The sequence below is a fragment of the Vanessa tameamea genome, chromosome 24, assembly GCF_037043105.1.
Source record: "Vanessa tameamea isolate UH-Manoa-2023 chromosome 24, ilVanTame1 primary haplotype, whole genome shotgun sequence".
Taxonomy (NCBI): domain Eukaryota; kingdom Metazoa; phylum Arthropoda; class Insecta; order Lepidoptera; family Nymphalidae; genus Vanessa; species Vanessa tameamea.
This window is the reverse complement of record NC_087332.1, coordinates 3,983,782-3,997,722: the sequence shown is the minus strand read 5'-3', so window position 1 is coordinate 3,997,722 and position 13,941 is coordinate 3,983,782. Positions and strand designations below refer to the sequence as shown.

The window sequence follows — 13,941 nt, the reverse complement described above, 5'->3', positions numbered from 1 at the left end:
AGTTACTTCTCAACATATAATTTTATTGTGACGTTTTTCACACAAAGTTTCACTTGTTTCATATACTAAATGGCATGCACTTCATTTTATTAACAACAATGAGATATTTTTTTTCTCTATAGGTACATATATAATTTGCCTTATTATTTTTATTACCCTAATCCGGTTATGAATTTTAAAATCCTTTAAATATATTCCTTTATTATTTATACCATCTATAAAACAATGAAAGAACTTCGATGCTGGAGCTTTACAAAAATAACTAAAGCATATTTGATTTTTGTGCTTCTGTATTCAAATCCTTAAAGAAGGTAGTCTTATTATTATTATTATTTATTACTATAATATATGCCTTTATTTTAATTAGTCCTCTCATTGTTCTGTGATGGTTCTACATTGTAGCTAATAAACATTTCATAGCAATATAACAATGTTATTATCCTTTAATAAGTAATACCAATAAGAATAAGTTACTTTAAAAGTACATACAATAAAGTAAAACTTGTCTATCAAAAACATGATTTAATTTGGAGCAAAAACGTTACATATCTACCAATAGATATTTTTTATTAAAATAGGCAAATTTTTAATACTTTCAAGTTCAATTGTAAAACTTCCATCACTATATTTTCCGACAACATCAAAACTGTACATTTTCATCATAATTTTGTACAGGAACTGTTCACTCTTCTCATTTCATTTTTCTGGACTCATGTTTATTCCACTCTTTTAGAATGGAAATTACATGATCCCTCAGGAACGATCATCATCAGAATCCCAAAACTCTGACTCATCTGTTTCAGAATCTGACGAGTCACTGCTTGATGCAGACGAATCAGACTCTTGAGCATTGTTTAAGTGATTTGCATCATTAAGTTTATTAAGCCCAGGTATTAAAGACATAGAAGCCATTTTAACAGCCATTTCATTTTCTAAAATCTGAATTTCTTCCTGCTGTACCATTTCAGCAGCAGCCTCTAGTTCTTCAAGCTCTAGTTCAACATCTTTTTTTGTTATCTCTGTATTGGCAATGTTATCACACAAAGGAATGAATTCATCTTGGGAACATTGCTGAAGAAATATTAAGTAATCCTTCATATATATTTGATTTAAAATGTATCTTGCATCATCGCTTTGATTGAACATTTGATAAATATCAATGACACATTTAATAATAAACTTTTTTCCATGTTTTAGCAAAGATATAAGATCATTCTTTACTTTGTGACATATTTCAAAGTTCCGAAGTATGGGATAAACAAGCGCTCGTCTATAGCAAGCTTTAAGAACTTCCTTTATATCCTTAAAAACACAAAACCAGCTTAGAGTTGCTGACAATTTGTTGATAGTCCAGCTTGATTCGACAGTACTTTCATTTAATGTTGTCCTCTTATCATAGCAATAGCCATAGAGTATATCCACAAGCCCAAGAAAAACTTGCCGATGCTCAGTTTTGGTCAAAATATAATGCTTATTTGGCAAATCCTTTAATAAGCTCACCTCTTCCTCAGTAAAATCAGCATCTTTATCGAAATCAGGGCTAGCCCAAAAGACAGTTGCAAACAAATATGGAGCTACAAGTTCATCACAATGTAAATCAGCTAAGTAATGATCTGATGAAAATTTTATAAATTCATACTGTTCTCTTAATGAATTTCTTTTACCAATAGGATGTTGCTCCGGCCATTTAAGTTCAAAAATTTTGGGGAATTCCATACCAATCTCTTTGAATTCTGTTGAAATTTTACTAGCGAATCCATATGAGTATTTTTTATCAACTTCATTCTCATCATTTTCCTCATCAATCGTGACTCCTCCCTCCTCCAACATCTCGACTAAATTCGGATTTAAGTCAGGAATATGTCGAGGCGCCAATAAGCTGGTAATCATATCGAGATTCTCAAAATGTTCTCCTGGGTTTTCTTTATCAAACGTGAGGTTAAAATCTCCTGAATCACATGTATATGAACCCTTTGAGCTGTCATTTTCAACAATTTTACCAGGCAAACGAAGTCTAAGAAAATACGGACTTGATACGAATAAGAAATTCTCACCATCAATATCGATCTCAGTTTCGCCGATATTTGTGTATGGTGCATGCACCGTGATATAGACGCGAGTTTCGTCTTGTTGTAACTTAAACCGTGGCGTTAACATTTTGAAGAAGTACGTATTCAACTAGACGTCAATATTTATGTAGAAAAAAGACTAGGAATCAATAGTCAATTTACAAGTAAACGCTCACAATACATCATAAACACTAAATATATGAAAGTCATGAATGAGCATTCACTAACACAAACAGACTAAAGCCCAAGAATCAATCACCACCTTGATATTCATTTATTTTTTATAATCTCTAGCGGGTAGCATGTATCTACAGTAGTTGAGCGCAACAATGTGATGACAATGTGTTTCAATTTCAATGTGATCAATAAAACAGTGGTTATATACTTTATGACATTTGTGATTTGATAAGTTTAAAGCAATGTTACCAACTCGAACTTCGGTAAGTAGATAATATCATTTCAAAAGTTGGTAGTTTTAGTCTTTTGTAGACTACCGAACCTAAGTTTACAAAAGAATTCAATATAAGTATGTGTTTTACCTATTGATCTTTAATATTAAAAATAGGAAGCGAAAAACTTTTTAAAAATGAATCAGAATAAATAATATTATAATATGCTATAATAATATTTTTTTATAAAATTATACTTCACAAAAGTATAAAAATACACTCGAAATTGGGCACAGCTTATGATCCTTCTCAATTAAATTATTAAATTAAATATTAAATAATAATTTATTATGCAGCTTTGGTGCAATCATTTGAAATAATTGAAAGAAGTTCTTTTTTTTTTGGTTTTTGTAAAGTATAATAACTCGACTTACCAAGCACTTTATAGTATCCTTACTCAAAGTATTTAAATATTTTTCAGTCAACCTTCCATCACACCCTCTACAAAAATCAAACCGTCGCTTTTATTAATGCATAAAATTAAATTTTCATAAATAAAATTAAAAAATTCAGTTATCTATTAAAGTTTTTTGAAGATATATAGTAAATTTGGTCAAGACAGATCAACTATCAGTTTGGAGATCTACCGAAAAGTTGTTAGAGTTAACACAACACTGGAACACTGGTCATCAAGCCAAAATCAGCTGCGCCCAACATCGCTGCCATTTCATTTTTGATCTCGATTGACGAAATAAGCTTAATGAACCTATTTCCCTGATAGAAGTTTCCCCTAATCATTTAAAATCATGGAAATAAAATAGGTACTTTATTTATGATCATCGTTATATTTTAACAATAATAATAATAATCGAGATATGTTTGTGAAAAGGTACACATATTAGACGTGGCTATTCTATAACAAGAAACTCGAATGTCACCACAGAACACGAGTTCTAAATGTGATATGTGACATTGACTATAATAATAATAAAATTTATAGGATACACGTCTCAAAATGGCATATGACGTATACCTTTAAATATAAAATTGACAAACCTAACAAAAGACAAATTTAAGATTTTTATAAATGAAATTAATTGATTTACTTTATAATTTAAATCAAACTATTATACTTATTGATTTCGATGATTTTGTGCAATAAAATGTAACTTTAGCAATATAAGAAATACAACAAAAAATGTAAATGTAAATTTACTTTGGTAAACACTACAAATGAGACTATTTACAGTAGGTATTCAAAAGAATATATAAGTCTTTTCGTATGTATGTTTGATGCGCAAGACGTATTCGTAATTTTATTTGTTCTACGTTATCAAAAAAGAAATAAGGCATATTATATATTCAATATCAGATTGTAAAAACGATTAAAATGCAAAGAATGTATAAAAACATAATTCTAAAATTATGATTCAAATATGTATGTTAGAATAAAGTCTACTTTGTTCTTGATTGATTTTTGTAACATACAAGTAATGTTTTATGCCCGCTAAACATCCATCCATCGGAATCTATGGATCAATCAAACGCATTAATAAAATGTACTATTATTATTTGTTTTTGAGACACATCTGTTCATTTTAATTGCATTAAATGTTGTATAACATTATACTAATTTATAGTTTTATTTTAAGTTAGATAAAATTTTTTTTTGATGGAATAATGTTTAGATCCAATTATAACAAAAAACAATTTTAAAAACGCACTTGTATTGTTTTTATTTATTTTGAACGTTATTAATTGGGGCTACATGTAGGTACGTCGAAAATATAATTATTCATTTTTATGAAAATACATAATATACTTTAATTTTTTTAAACATTCCTTAACTTATTTAACGCTTTTAAAAATGAATATAGCTTTACCGGCTGACGGTAATCAGATAGTGTAAAAAAAAGACATTATAATCTGTAATATTATAAAACCGATGAATTAATTTAAATAACAGTTATCAAAATCACCCACGTAATGTAAATATTAAGACAGAGCCGAGGTGAAAGTGAACAGCGTAGGTCGAATGTTACGGTCATTAACATATTGTTTTCCTAATCCGTTTATTTTCGGCTTCCCCTCGCGCTAAGTATCATTCGTAAGATGATAATGAACGGGAAGTCGTGCTTCCAGGTTTATTTATAACCGTAGAAATTTTATCTTACAATCTTGTGTTCGTAGTTTGATGTTGTAAGCGATTAGTAAATTCCTTATATTCAAATATCAATGTAATAATAATAAAAGTGGATTCTGTTTCTATGGTGACTATTTTTTTTATTAAAATAAAAAATGTTGCGATTTGCAAAAATAAAATCATCATAATAAAAACATTGTTGACTTGACATGACAAGTTGACAGCCGAGTGAACTTAAAGAAATTACGAATTGTAGTTTAAAAACATTTTTAATTTTATTTATAATTGCTTGTGAAATTTTAGAAAAAGTGAACATTTATTTTATATTCAGTTATAAGTGACGTCTCATAAAACAATGCCTTCGGGCCGTAAAAGATGGAATCTCCATGGTAAGAATGAAACATACCTATAATATTATAAATTATTGCAAATGCTACGCAATGAAATTTGCAGTCTTATTATATTTTTTAATACCTAAATTATTTTTATTTCCTTAAAATTGATTAGTATTTTTATGATATTTTAAATTTCTTATTTCTATAACAATATTGTAGTAGTATAAGTTGTTGACCTTGCCTTTTTATTCTTGTATGATTTAAAAGAAAAATGGGATGAAGTAATTAATGCCTTGATATTGTTATGAATCTTAAAAGTTTTTTAAAATAAAAATGATGCATATATGCAGGAAAAATGACTCTCTATATTTAAATTTGATTTAACTCTTAATTATAATATTTCAAGAACCTTTTTTTTTGTAAATATAAACAAAGATATAGCATTAGCATAATACTTTTGTCATATAATATGTACTTGGTTAAGATTTTGCATGATCACAGATAATATACTTTTTGAGGGTAAACTTCCTTCAGATGGACCACAAGGCTCTCTAAGGAGACTGCGTAACCAGCTGGCTGAAGATGGATGTGCTGAGTCTCAAGTTGTTCTCGCGAAACAACTATTAGAAGAAAAATGTGGTATATAATGAACTTATGTATAGCATACCCATAGAGGGAAAAGTCAACAAGTCCTTTGGCCATTTTGAGTTATGAATATCACCAAGCTATTCTTAAATATACTATATTATTGTCACATTGATACATTTCTTAGTCTTTTATTTATTAATTAAGAAAATACCTTTGATATTGAACTCTAAATGGAAGTTATCTAATTTTCTTAAATATTATGTATTGACTTCTTGATTATTCAAAATATAATAATATATTCAAGTTTTGATACCTAAGTGAACCTAATAATTATCCTCTTTCACTATTTCAAATTCCTAGTACATTCTTGATTACTTTAGTTTTGGTTGCAAAGATTACTATTAAAATTTCTTTACTATCCAAGAAAATAACAAAAGTAATGTGAAAAATCATCAAATAACTTGGAAATTAAGTAAATAATTTGATTACTTTAGTTTTGTGTAATCATTTAGTAACTATTAAAATAGTTTAACTGTAATTATGGATGTGTCATTTTGGACGAAACTGATTCTTAAAAAACAAATATCAAATAAAAAAAAAAAATATACATTTGTCAGATTGCTCTGATGTTCAACTGATTTTTCGCTCTATGGGTTTAATATACAGATATGTCTTTTTTTTTTAAATTTAATTATTGTCTTTAATGTTGTGGTCTCTCTTTCAAATGAATTTATCTTGAAAGTAGAGCTTTGGATAGTTCATTCTTAAAAATAAAAAGACCAACATAAAAATAAAACTAAGACATAAATTGCTATTATTAAAGGTAAGTTTTTATAGTCTCTTATTTTAGGAATATCATTGAAATTATTGTATTTTTTCTATAGAATTGGAGGCTGATAAGATATCGAATTTCAAACAGGCATTGGAATGGCTCATTTGTGCTACCGAACAAGCTCACCCAGAAGCTAGAAGAATGCTCCGAAGGCAAGTGATATAAAATTGAATACAATTATTTTAAGACATTTACTAATTTTCTTTAAAAAATAATTCAGAAAATATAATTCTCTAGTATTTATTTATGATAAACAAAATGTATTTTCAAGCCTTTATGATAAGGTTCAACTGTGTTTTTTTTAAAAGAGTAGTAGCAATGCCCCAATGTTTTTTTATGTTACAGATTTATTAAACCTTTGCACTAATAAAAAATATAAAAAAATACTGGCTACCATTCTTTTTTAATTAGAATGTCAAAGTCAAATATGACACATGAGCCTTAAAATATTACTATTAATTTTTTAATACACTTACATGAATGCAAGTCATAAATCAAGATAAAAAAAATCTAAATTAACTATCGGAAAATTTCTGTTACGACTTATTGTATTGGTATTAATGCATTATTTAAGAAATGACATGAGGTAAACAAGGTCATTGTGTATATTATCATTCCTCAATCAAATAACAGTAAACAATTGTAACTGTTTGATCTTAAACGATAATGCATTCCTTTTTTAAATTAAATAACGCAAGTACGGTTTTATAAATGTGTGGAAATCATAATGATTTTGCTATTTGGAAAATAAGGTGGGATAAAGTCCGTGTGGAGCTACATAAATTCATGTGAGATTGTAATAATAAACTGATAGCTAAGGTTAAAGTTTTATTTGGTGGTAGGGTCTTGTGTAGGTACCACCCACTTGTCACATATTCTACCACCAAATAACAATACTCAAGTATTGTTGTGTTTCGGTTTGAAGGGTGAGTAGGCCAGTGTTACTACAGGCACAAGGGCCTTAACATCTTAAATCCATAGGCTATTTCGACGAAGTAAGCAATGGAGTAATATTTCTTAGAGTTCCAATATCTATAGGCGGTTTTACCAATTGTCTTCAGTTAATAAAAATGAACCCCCATTTGCAAGTCTGTTATAAAAAAAAATACAGACTAATTGATAACCTCCTCCTTTTCGAAGTCTGTTAAAAAGATTTCGACTTATTGGTCGCCGAAATTTAGCTTTGATTAAAAACGAGATATCTCATATCTGAAAAAAAAAACAAACGAAATTTATTATTGTTTTTTATTACTAAATAGTAGTTAAAAGGATTTTATTAATTTTAATAAGTAAGGATGTTTTTGATATTTGGCTTATGAATAACAAACATGTAACTGTACCTAAGTAAAAGCCGAAATGGCTCATTTAAAACAATAACGGATAATGCTGGTTCGAAACCAAACGATTATTGAATTTTCGTTTGTTTAAGTTTTAAGGAAACCGTTGTAAGGAAACCTGCATTTGCCGGATGAAAACTAAGCAACGCAAACCCGCATTGGAACAGTTCTTTTTAAAAACAAATGCTTTAGACAAGCAGTTGAGACATTTACGGGCTGTTAGTTTTATGGATCATTTCGATTTTTTGACAGGTGTATTAGAAGTGGCGTGATAGACGAAGACAGCGCTCCGATAGTGAGAGCAAAGTCGTGCTTAGCGGCTAGTCGTCAAGAGACCGTGGCGAGGAAAGCAGCCAGGGATCTATTTGCAAGGTAAAAAAACGGGACAAAGAATATTTGTGGGCAAATAATTTTTCATAATAATTAAAACTCAATCAATTCTAATTACATATTTTTTAAACTTGTGCCGATAGTTCAGTTGCATGTGACGTCATTGTGTAAAGCTGAATGAGGCTCAAGAAACGTTTGATATTTGCAGTCTATCTAACGGGGAACAGTATATAACAACCGCGCAACTGGAGCGACGCATTCGTGAAATATGTTCCACGACCTTAAGGAAGGACCCTGATGATGACGCGCTCGATGATGAATCACCAGGTACTGTATGCGTATTTTGCAACTAGTTTAATCTAAAGAATCTATCAATATGCTGTGCCTTCTTTCCGTGATGAAAAACATTAGTCACTCTGGCTCATAAATCATCTCCATGTAAAAATAACATTAATGGTCTATTCCAATTCTACGGTAAATGCCAATAAACAAACAAAACGACAAACAGACGAATTCAAGAAACTAGTATAAGGATTAAGTCATATATATTAATTTTGCATACGGTTTTGACCACGAGACGTAATTCCAAAGCATATTTTTTTAAATGTTGTCATTTTGGAGATTTTCTAAAAGTGAACCTTAGCTTGAAAGTAGAACTGTCCAAGAAAAAATAGAACGTATGGTCACGTATTAGATCAAGGAGATTAGCCATATCTTTAGATTCATTTTAAATACTTAATTTTTTTAATTAAATCGTTATTTTATTAGGCGATTTATTAAATATTTTGATTTCCCTTGCATGATATGGCGTAAAAGTTAGATATTCAAATCAAATTTTGCAATTGTTTTCATGACCATGTCGCTTTCTGAAAATGTATCTGAAGATGTTTAATTGAATAAATTTTCTTTCATCAGAAGAAGCAAGAGCACTAGATGGGGAACAAGCCTTAGAACCGTCTCAGCTTCAAGCTGGTGACCACATTCATACAAATGGCACAATTCGCACACATGACCTTGAAGACGGTAAGGATAAGATTTATTGGGCTACCTTTTTAAATTGTGTACAGTATAGTTTTCCCGTAGAATAATTAACGATTGAATGCAAACCATCCAGACTTGGATAATTACCTTAAAATATTAATGTTATTTAATTCTATGTAAAGCGAAGGGCTTTCTCTGCCCGCCAATTTTAAAAGAAAAAATGATGCATTTAAGAGTACTGGCTAGGTACATATTTATGTATACAAATATACCCAAACGAAAATATTTACTAATCGTAAGAAAAAAATTCTATATATACATATATATTTTACTTGAGTTTACATTTATTTAAATATGTAATTTTTTTTTTAATTTAAAATAAATTATTGGTCCACAGATTATACAGACAGTTACAGTCAAAATGAAGAAATTCGAAATCTAACAGTAGATAACTTAGTCACCGCAGCAGTAGATTATTGTCAGGGCGAATTGCCTCTAGTCAGCTATGAATTGACCCTAACAGACCCTAGCATTAAATCCTTAGATCATATCCCAATTTTACACCAAGCATTCCTACATCCACTAGTTTTTATAAAAGTTCTTTATCTTAAATTATTGTATTATTTCGGGTCGTTTTCATTCAGACTCTCAAATATCGAGCTCTCTCTGCTTCTAATAGCGTATCTGTCAGTCAGTACCGACAGCTTGTATCATTTAGTGCCATTAGTTTTCTACTACGTCAGTATTATTGCAATGGTGATATGCACGTTTAAAATGTTGCTCGCTAAGCGTCAGTTCATCGACTTCAGGAAGTGGTCCGGACTATTTCTGAGATACAGCGATGGGAATTTACAGCCAGACGAGTCGGAGAACTTGTTTGTGCGTAATAATCTCGGTCCTTTCCTCCAGTTCTTTTTAGCGTTATTCGTTAATTTGTTCTTGTATCCGTTTATTGCAACCCAATGGGTTCCGTTTTCTGAATTCTGCGTATTATCATTTTGTCTAATGTTTTTGACATTGTTCTCGTTCGGCACAAATGGTAGCCCATATCCAGATATATTGGCACTGATTTCTTTCGGTATTAACGTGCTTGCAAAGTATCCTTACGAGAAAGACACGGTAGTTCATCAGGGCTGGCGTTTTCTTGATTTACATATATCGAATTATCCATCTTATATACTCGGGAACAGCATCGAATTTTGCTTGAATGCACGTGTGTTTTTCTCCCTTTTAATTCCTGGTATCTTGGTGCTGATGACTAGAAGATGTAATTGGCAAGGTTTTCTCAAGTATACCCTACCACATTGCGTTACGCTTAGCTGGTTACAAATGTTCATAACCTGTTCCCATGGTTGTACAACCTACGGTTTGATAAGAGGCACTTTGGCGTTGGTTTGTTCGTTTCTGTTTTTGCCTTTAATGGGTATAATTACTGTGACACTGCCGATCTTTGCATTTCTCCAATATGTTACGATGTCGAAATTGTTTTACACTTTGACGGTTATGACTGGACTCACAGTCGGTTTAGGTGTTACATGCCTTTTGGCGAAGTCGGAAGCTACTAAAAAGTTCGTCACACCGTTTCAGGTATGTATAACTTTGGAATATTAAAAGTAACAACAAGTATCACCACTGCAGGGCTAAGTCCTCCTCTCCTCGTCAGGAGAAGCTTTTGGAGTTTGCTGGATACACATGGGATAGAATTTAAAACCAAAAATTGAGCTCTTGTAAACTTATTGGTGCTAAATAGCCGCCTTAAATTTAAATTTGGAAGCCACTAATCCGTCTCGGTTTTTATGCCCAACAAAAATTAAACTGTTCTCAATTTTAGTTTTACCATTAAATCGCTTATTATAAATAGAAGATTTTCATATTTTTATGTCAATACATTTTCTTCCAGCTCGCCGTTGGTCTAATTACATTAATTTACATTGGCAATCAGTTCTTTATACGCATCCAAGACGACGGCTTACCTTCCAGCCTTATCGAAATAATAGGCGACGAAAAATCAAGCATAAAGAACTTACTAAAAAATGAATTCATAACGGAATACGAAGTTAATACTTATAACATAAATTGGGACGATTATTACAACCAATGTAACACGCCATCGTGGTCGGATTACAATATGGCGTCCACTCAAATCAAATGTTCGATTCTCGAAGGTGCCAACATAAATTGGGAGGGTTATGTTAAGGATGTCAAAATAAAGAGCGTAAGGAATCAGTGGAGTTCGTTCGCGTCATGGTTGCCTGGTATTTTGGCGGAGTATTTCAAGTGTTACTACGGCGAGGAATTTTCGACTTTATGTCAAAGCGAAGAAGGTGTTATCGTGGATGACTGCGAATTCGTGACGAGCGTCGCTCGGCAAAGCGGGAAGAGCTGTCATTTGAACAACTTGAATGAGTAAGTTTTTTTAAAGTAACATAATATTAAAATTATTTAAAAATAATGCTATTAAAAAAACATTTTTTTTTTTGGAATGACCATTAAAATGCTACTACCAAAGGATAGGCTGGTACGTAACTATGTGCAAGCGATTTTTTTATGATATTAGGTATCAGAATGAATCACCGACATAGACAATTATGATTATGTCATGATTAAGAAGTAGACGAAGTCTGGCATAGTAAAGTAATAAAACTGAGAACATATTTATTATAAATAAAAAAAAGATAATGAAATAAATAGATATATAGATAATAATTGATTGCAGTGCAGTGCTACAATAGTACAAAGATTGTTAGAAACAAAATTTAGCAGATATGCAATTTTGATACTTGAGCATCCTTTAAATAATAATAGAATTATAGTCCCAAATAATTTTACGTTACTGCGATGAGTTTTTAGTTTATTGTTTTGAGAATGAGTGTTCTCAGTCCTAAATTAAATGCAATTTGTTTTGCAGATATAATTATGAAGTCACAATCAACATGGAAGCAAATGGGGGACTATTGAAGCGTCACACGGAAATAATCCTGACATTAGACCATTTCTTTACAAATTTTACTCGGTTATTGCGTTCAGACGATAAAATTCGATTTAAGGGCGTTTTGTCAAACGAGCCTGGCTCTTATAACATAGGCAATAAGGACTTAAATGTGAAAGGCTTTGAAATTAATTGCGTTGAATGTAAAGTTGCAAGGGGTACCATAAGTTCGAGAAGTCATTCGACATCAAAATTGTCTGAGCTTTGTCGGACGATTGTTAACGATTGTATTGTTTCAGCGAAATATATATTGAATTTTTTATTGAATCCTGTAATAGTTTTTAAATAAATTTTCACTTTAAATGCCATATTTTGTTAATTTATTTGTAATGTTTGATTGTAGTCTAGTTCAAGATTTCCCAATAAGTGGAATGTACTTCAGGGGATAAAGAAGCGCAATCAGATTAAGGGTTGCCCATGGCGTATAAATATTTTGAAGATTTTTTTTTTTAAATCAATAATACACAAAAATAAACAACAAGTTTTGGCATGTATTAATGTAACGCTCCAAAAATTTATATTTTGGACGTGAAAATGTGTTTTGTTAGTTTTCGAATTTGATGCAAAATTGTTTGGAAATTCCTGGCCTAGTTGATAATATTCCTATATCAAGTTTTAAATCATTAGATATATTGAAATCAGTATTGTGTGTTTTGTTATATAGGTGTTAAATTAGTATCGCTTGCAGTGTCTATTGAAAATTAAATATTGATATAAAATTTAAAAAAAAAAGTGTATTTTCAAATGTGAATATTTTTTGTACAAAAAAACGGGTACGCGCCATCATACGTTTCATAGTTTATCCAATTTAAGGTAATGTCTCTTTTCCTAAATTATTAATGATATACATAATTATTTTTAGAACGTCTATACTCGTTTGTGTATTATATTTTTTAAATACTATTTTTTAAATATTTTACAGTCTAGAATATAAAAAAAATATCAAATTCGATGTTACTTAATTTGGATAAATTTTGATATTTGGATAAATAAAAAAAAAAACTATGAAAGAATTGTGTATAGAAGCATTATATTTATGTTAATTGAATGAAGACTGCTTTTTCTGTATTTTCGTGTGCGTTTCAAAATTTAATTAATGGTTTTTTTTTTTTTGCAATTAGTTCGAAATCTATTCAAATGAATATGAAAAACATTGAAAACAATGAAGTATAAAAATCATCTGTCTTTGACCATTTTTACTTTCATAGAGGTTTAAATATAACTCTATATAAATGTTTCTGAACTTCCTAAATTACTGAAGTAATTCTTTAATTAATTGGCAGTTCTTGAATGTTTATAAATGCCAATGGTACACGGTCTATGGGCTTAATTGCCTACCATTAACGTCCACTTTCTGAAATTCTAAGTTAAATTTACTAAGCTAAATACTGAAAGCTCATTAGTCGCCCATTCGCATCGGTTCCCATCTACCAATCAGATTTAAGTTACGTGTTTCAGAAAGTGGAGGTAAATTACCTTTTAATTTTTTTGAAAAGAACTCTTGCATTAGATGTCTGAAATTAAGTATAATTTGAAAAAAAATAAAAATTAATAAAATAAACATTTTTAAGCTGTATTAATATTGCTTTCAATTTATAGTTCATTTGTGTAAATGTATTTTTAATGATTGCTTGTAATATGTCAGATGCTTTATTAGAAACAGCCTTATTTAACTACCTAACCCCCCCAGGCTAATAAACACCACGTACTATTTAAAAATTTTGTGTGTCGTTACAAAAGTTATTATTAAGAACATTAATGTATGTATTTTATTAATTTAAATGATTATTAAATGTTAATAAATAACGCCTAGTGTGAAGGTGTGATGTTTTAAATGTGACAATATAGTTTATTAACTTCCAATGTAATAAAAAATATATTTTCATTGAATCTCAGAGGCTTTTATTTTATTAGCGACAAAATTCCCTACCAAAGTTACTTTCATATG

At 30.1% G+C, this 13,941-nt stretch overlaps 2 protein-coding genes across 3 annotated transcripts; one reads left to right on the top strand and one right to left on the bottom strand.

Annotated features, from left to right (window-relative positions):
- Positions 1-20: 20 nt before the first annotated feature.
- LOC113402730 (protein SHQ1 homolog) lies at positions 21-2,434 on the bottom strand. The gene has a single exon (XM_026643039.2). The coding sequence runs from the start codon at positions 2,155-2,157 to the stop codon at positions 754-756; it is 1,404 nt and encodes a 467-aa protein (XP_026498824.2). The 5' UTR covers positions 2,158-2,434; the 3' UTR covers positions 21-753.
- Positions 2,435-4,791: 2,357 nt separating this feature from the next.
- Positions 4,792-13,888, top strand: LOC113402727 (wolframin). Of its 2 annotated transcripts, XM_026643034.2 has the most exons (9): positions 4,792-4,990; positions 5,471-5,575; positions 6,409-6,508; positions 7,946-8,065; positions 8,232-8,350; positions 8,939-9,046; positions 9,402-10,591; positions 10,905-11,410; positions 11,913-13,888. In XM_026643034.2, the coding sequence occupies exons 1-9, from the start codon at positions 4,957-4,959 to the stop codon at positions 12,280-12,282; spliced, it is 2,652 nt and encodes an 883-aa protein (XP_026498819.1). In that variant the 5' UTR covers positions 4,792-4,956; the 3' UTR covers positions 12,283-13,888. The 2 variants fall into 2 exon arrangements, with proteins under 2 accessions (XP_026498819.1, XP_064074807.1); XM_064218737.1 differs by lacking the exons at positions 4,792-4,990; positions 5,471-5,575; positions 6,409-6,508 and adding an exon at positions 6,923-6,942.
- The last annotated feature ends 53 nt before the right edge of the window (positions 13,889-13,941 follow it).

Bases quoted from the DNA above. Each gene is read 5' to 3' on its own strand.
- LOC113402727 (XM_026643034.2), top strand. From the start codon at position 4,957: ATGCCTTCGGGCCGTAAAAGATGGAATCTCCATG. The intron at 4,991-5,470 runs GTAAGAATGAAA...AACTTCCTTCAG, and splicing joins TAAAAGATGGAATCTCCATG to ATGGACCACAAGGCTCTCTA. The intron at 11,411-11,912 runs GTAAGTTTTTTT...TTTGTTTTGCAG, and splicing joins CATTTGAACAACTTGAATGA to ATATAATTATGAAGTCACAA.
- LOC113402730 (XM_026643039.2), bottom strand. From the start codon at position 2,157: ATGTTAACGCCACGGTTTAAGTTACAACAAGACGAAACTCGCGTCTAT.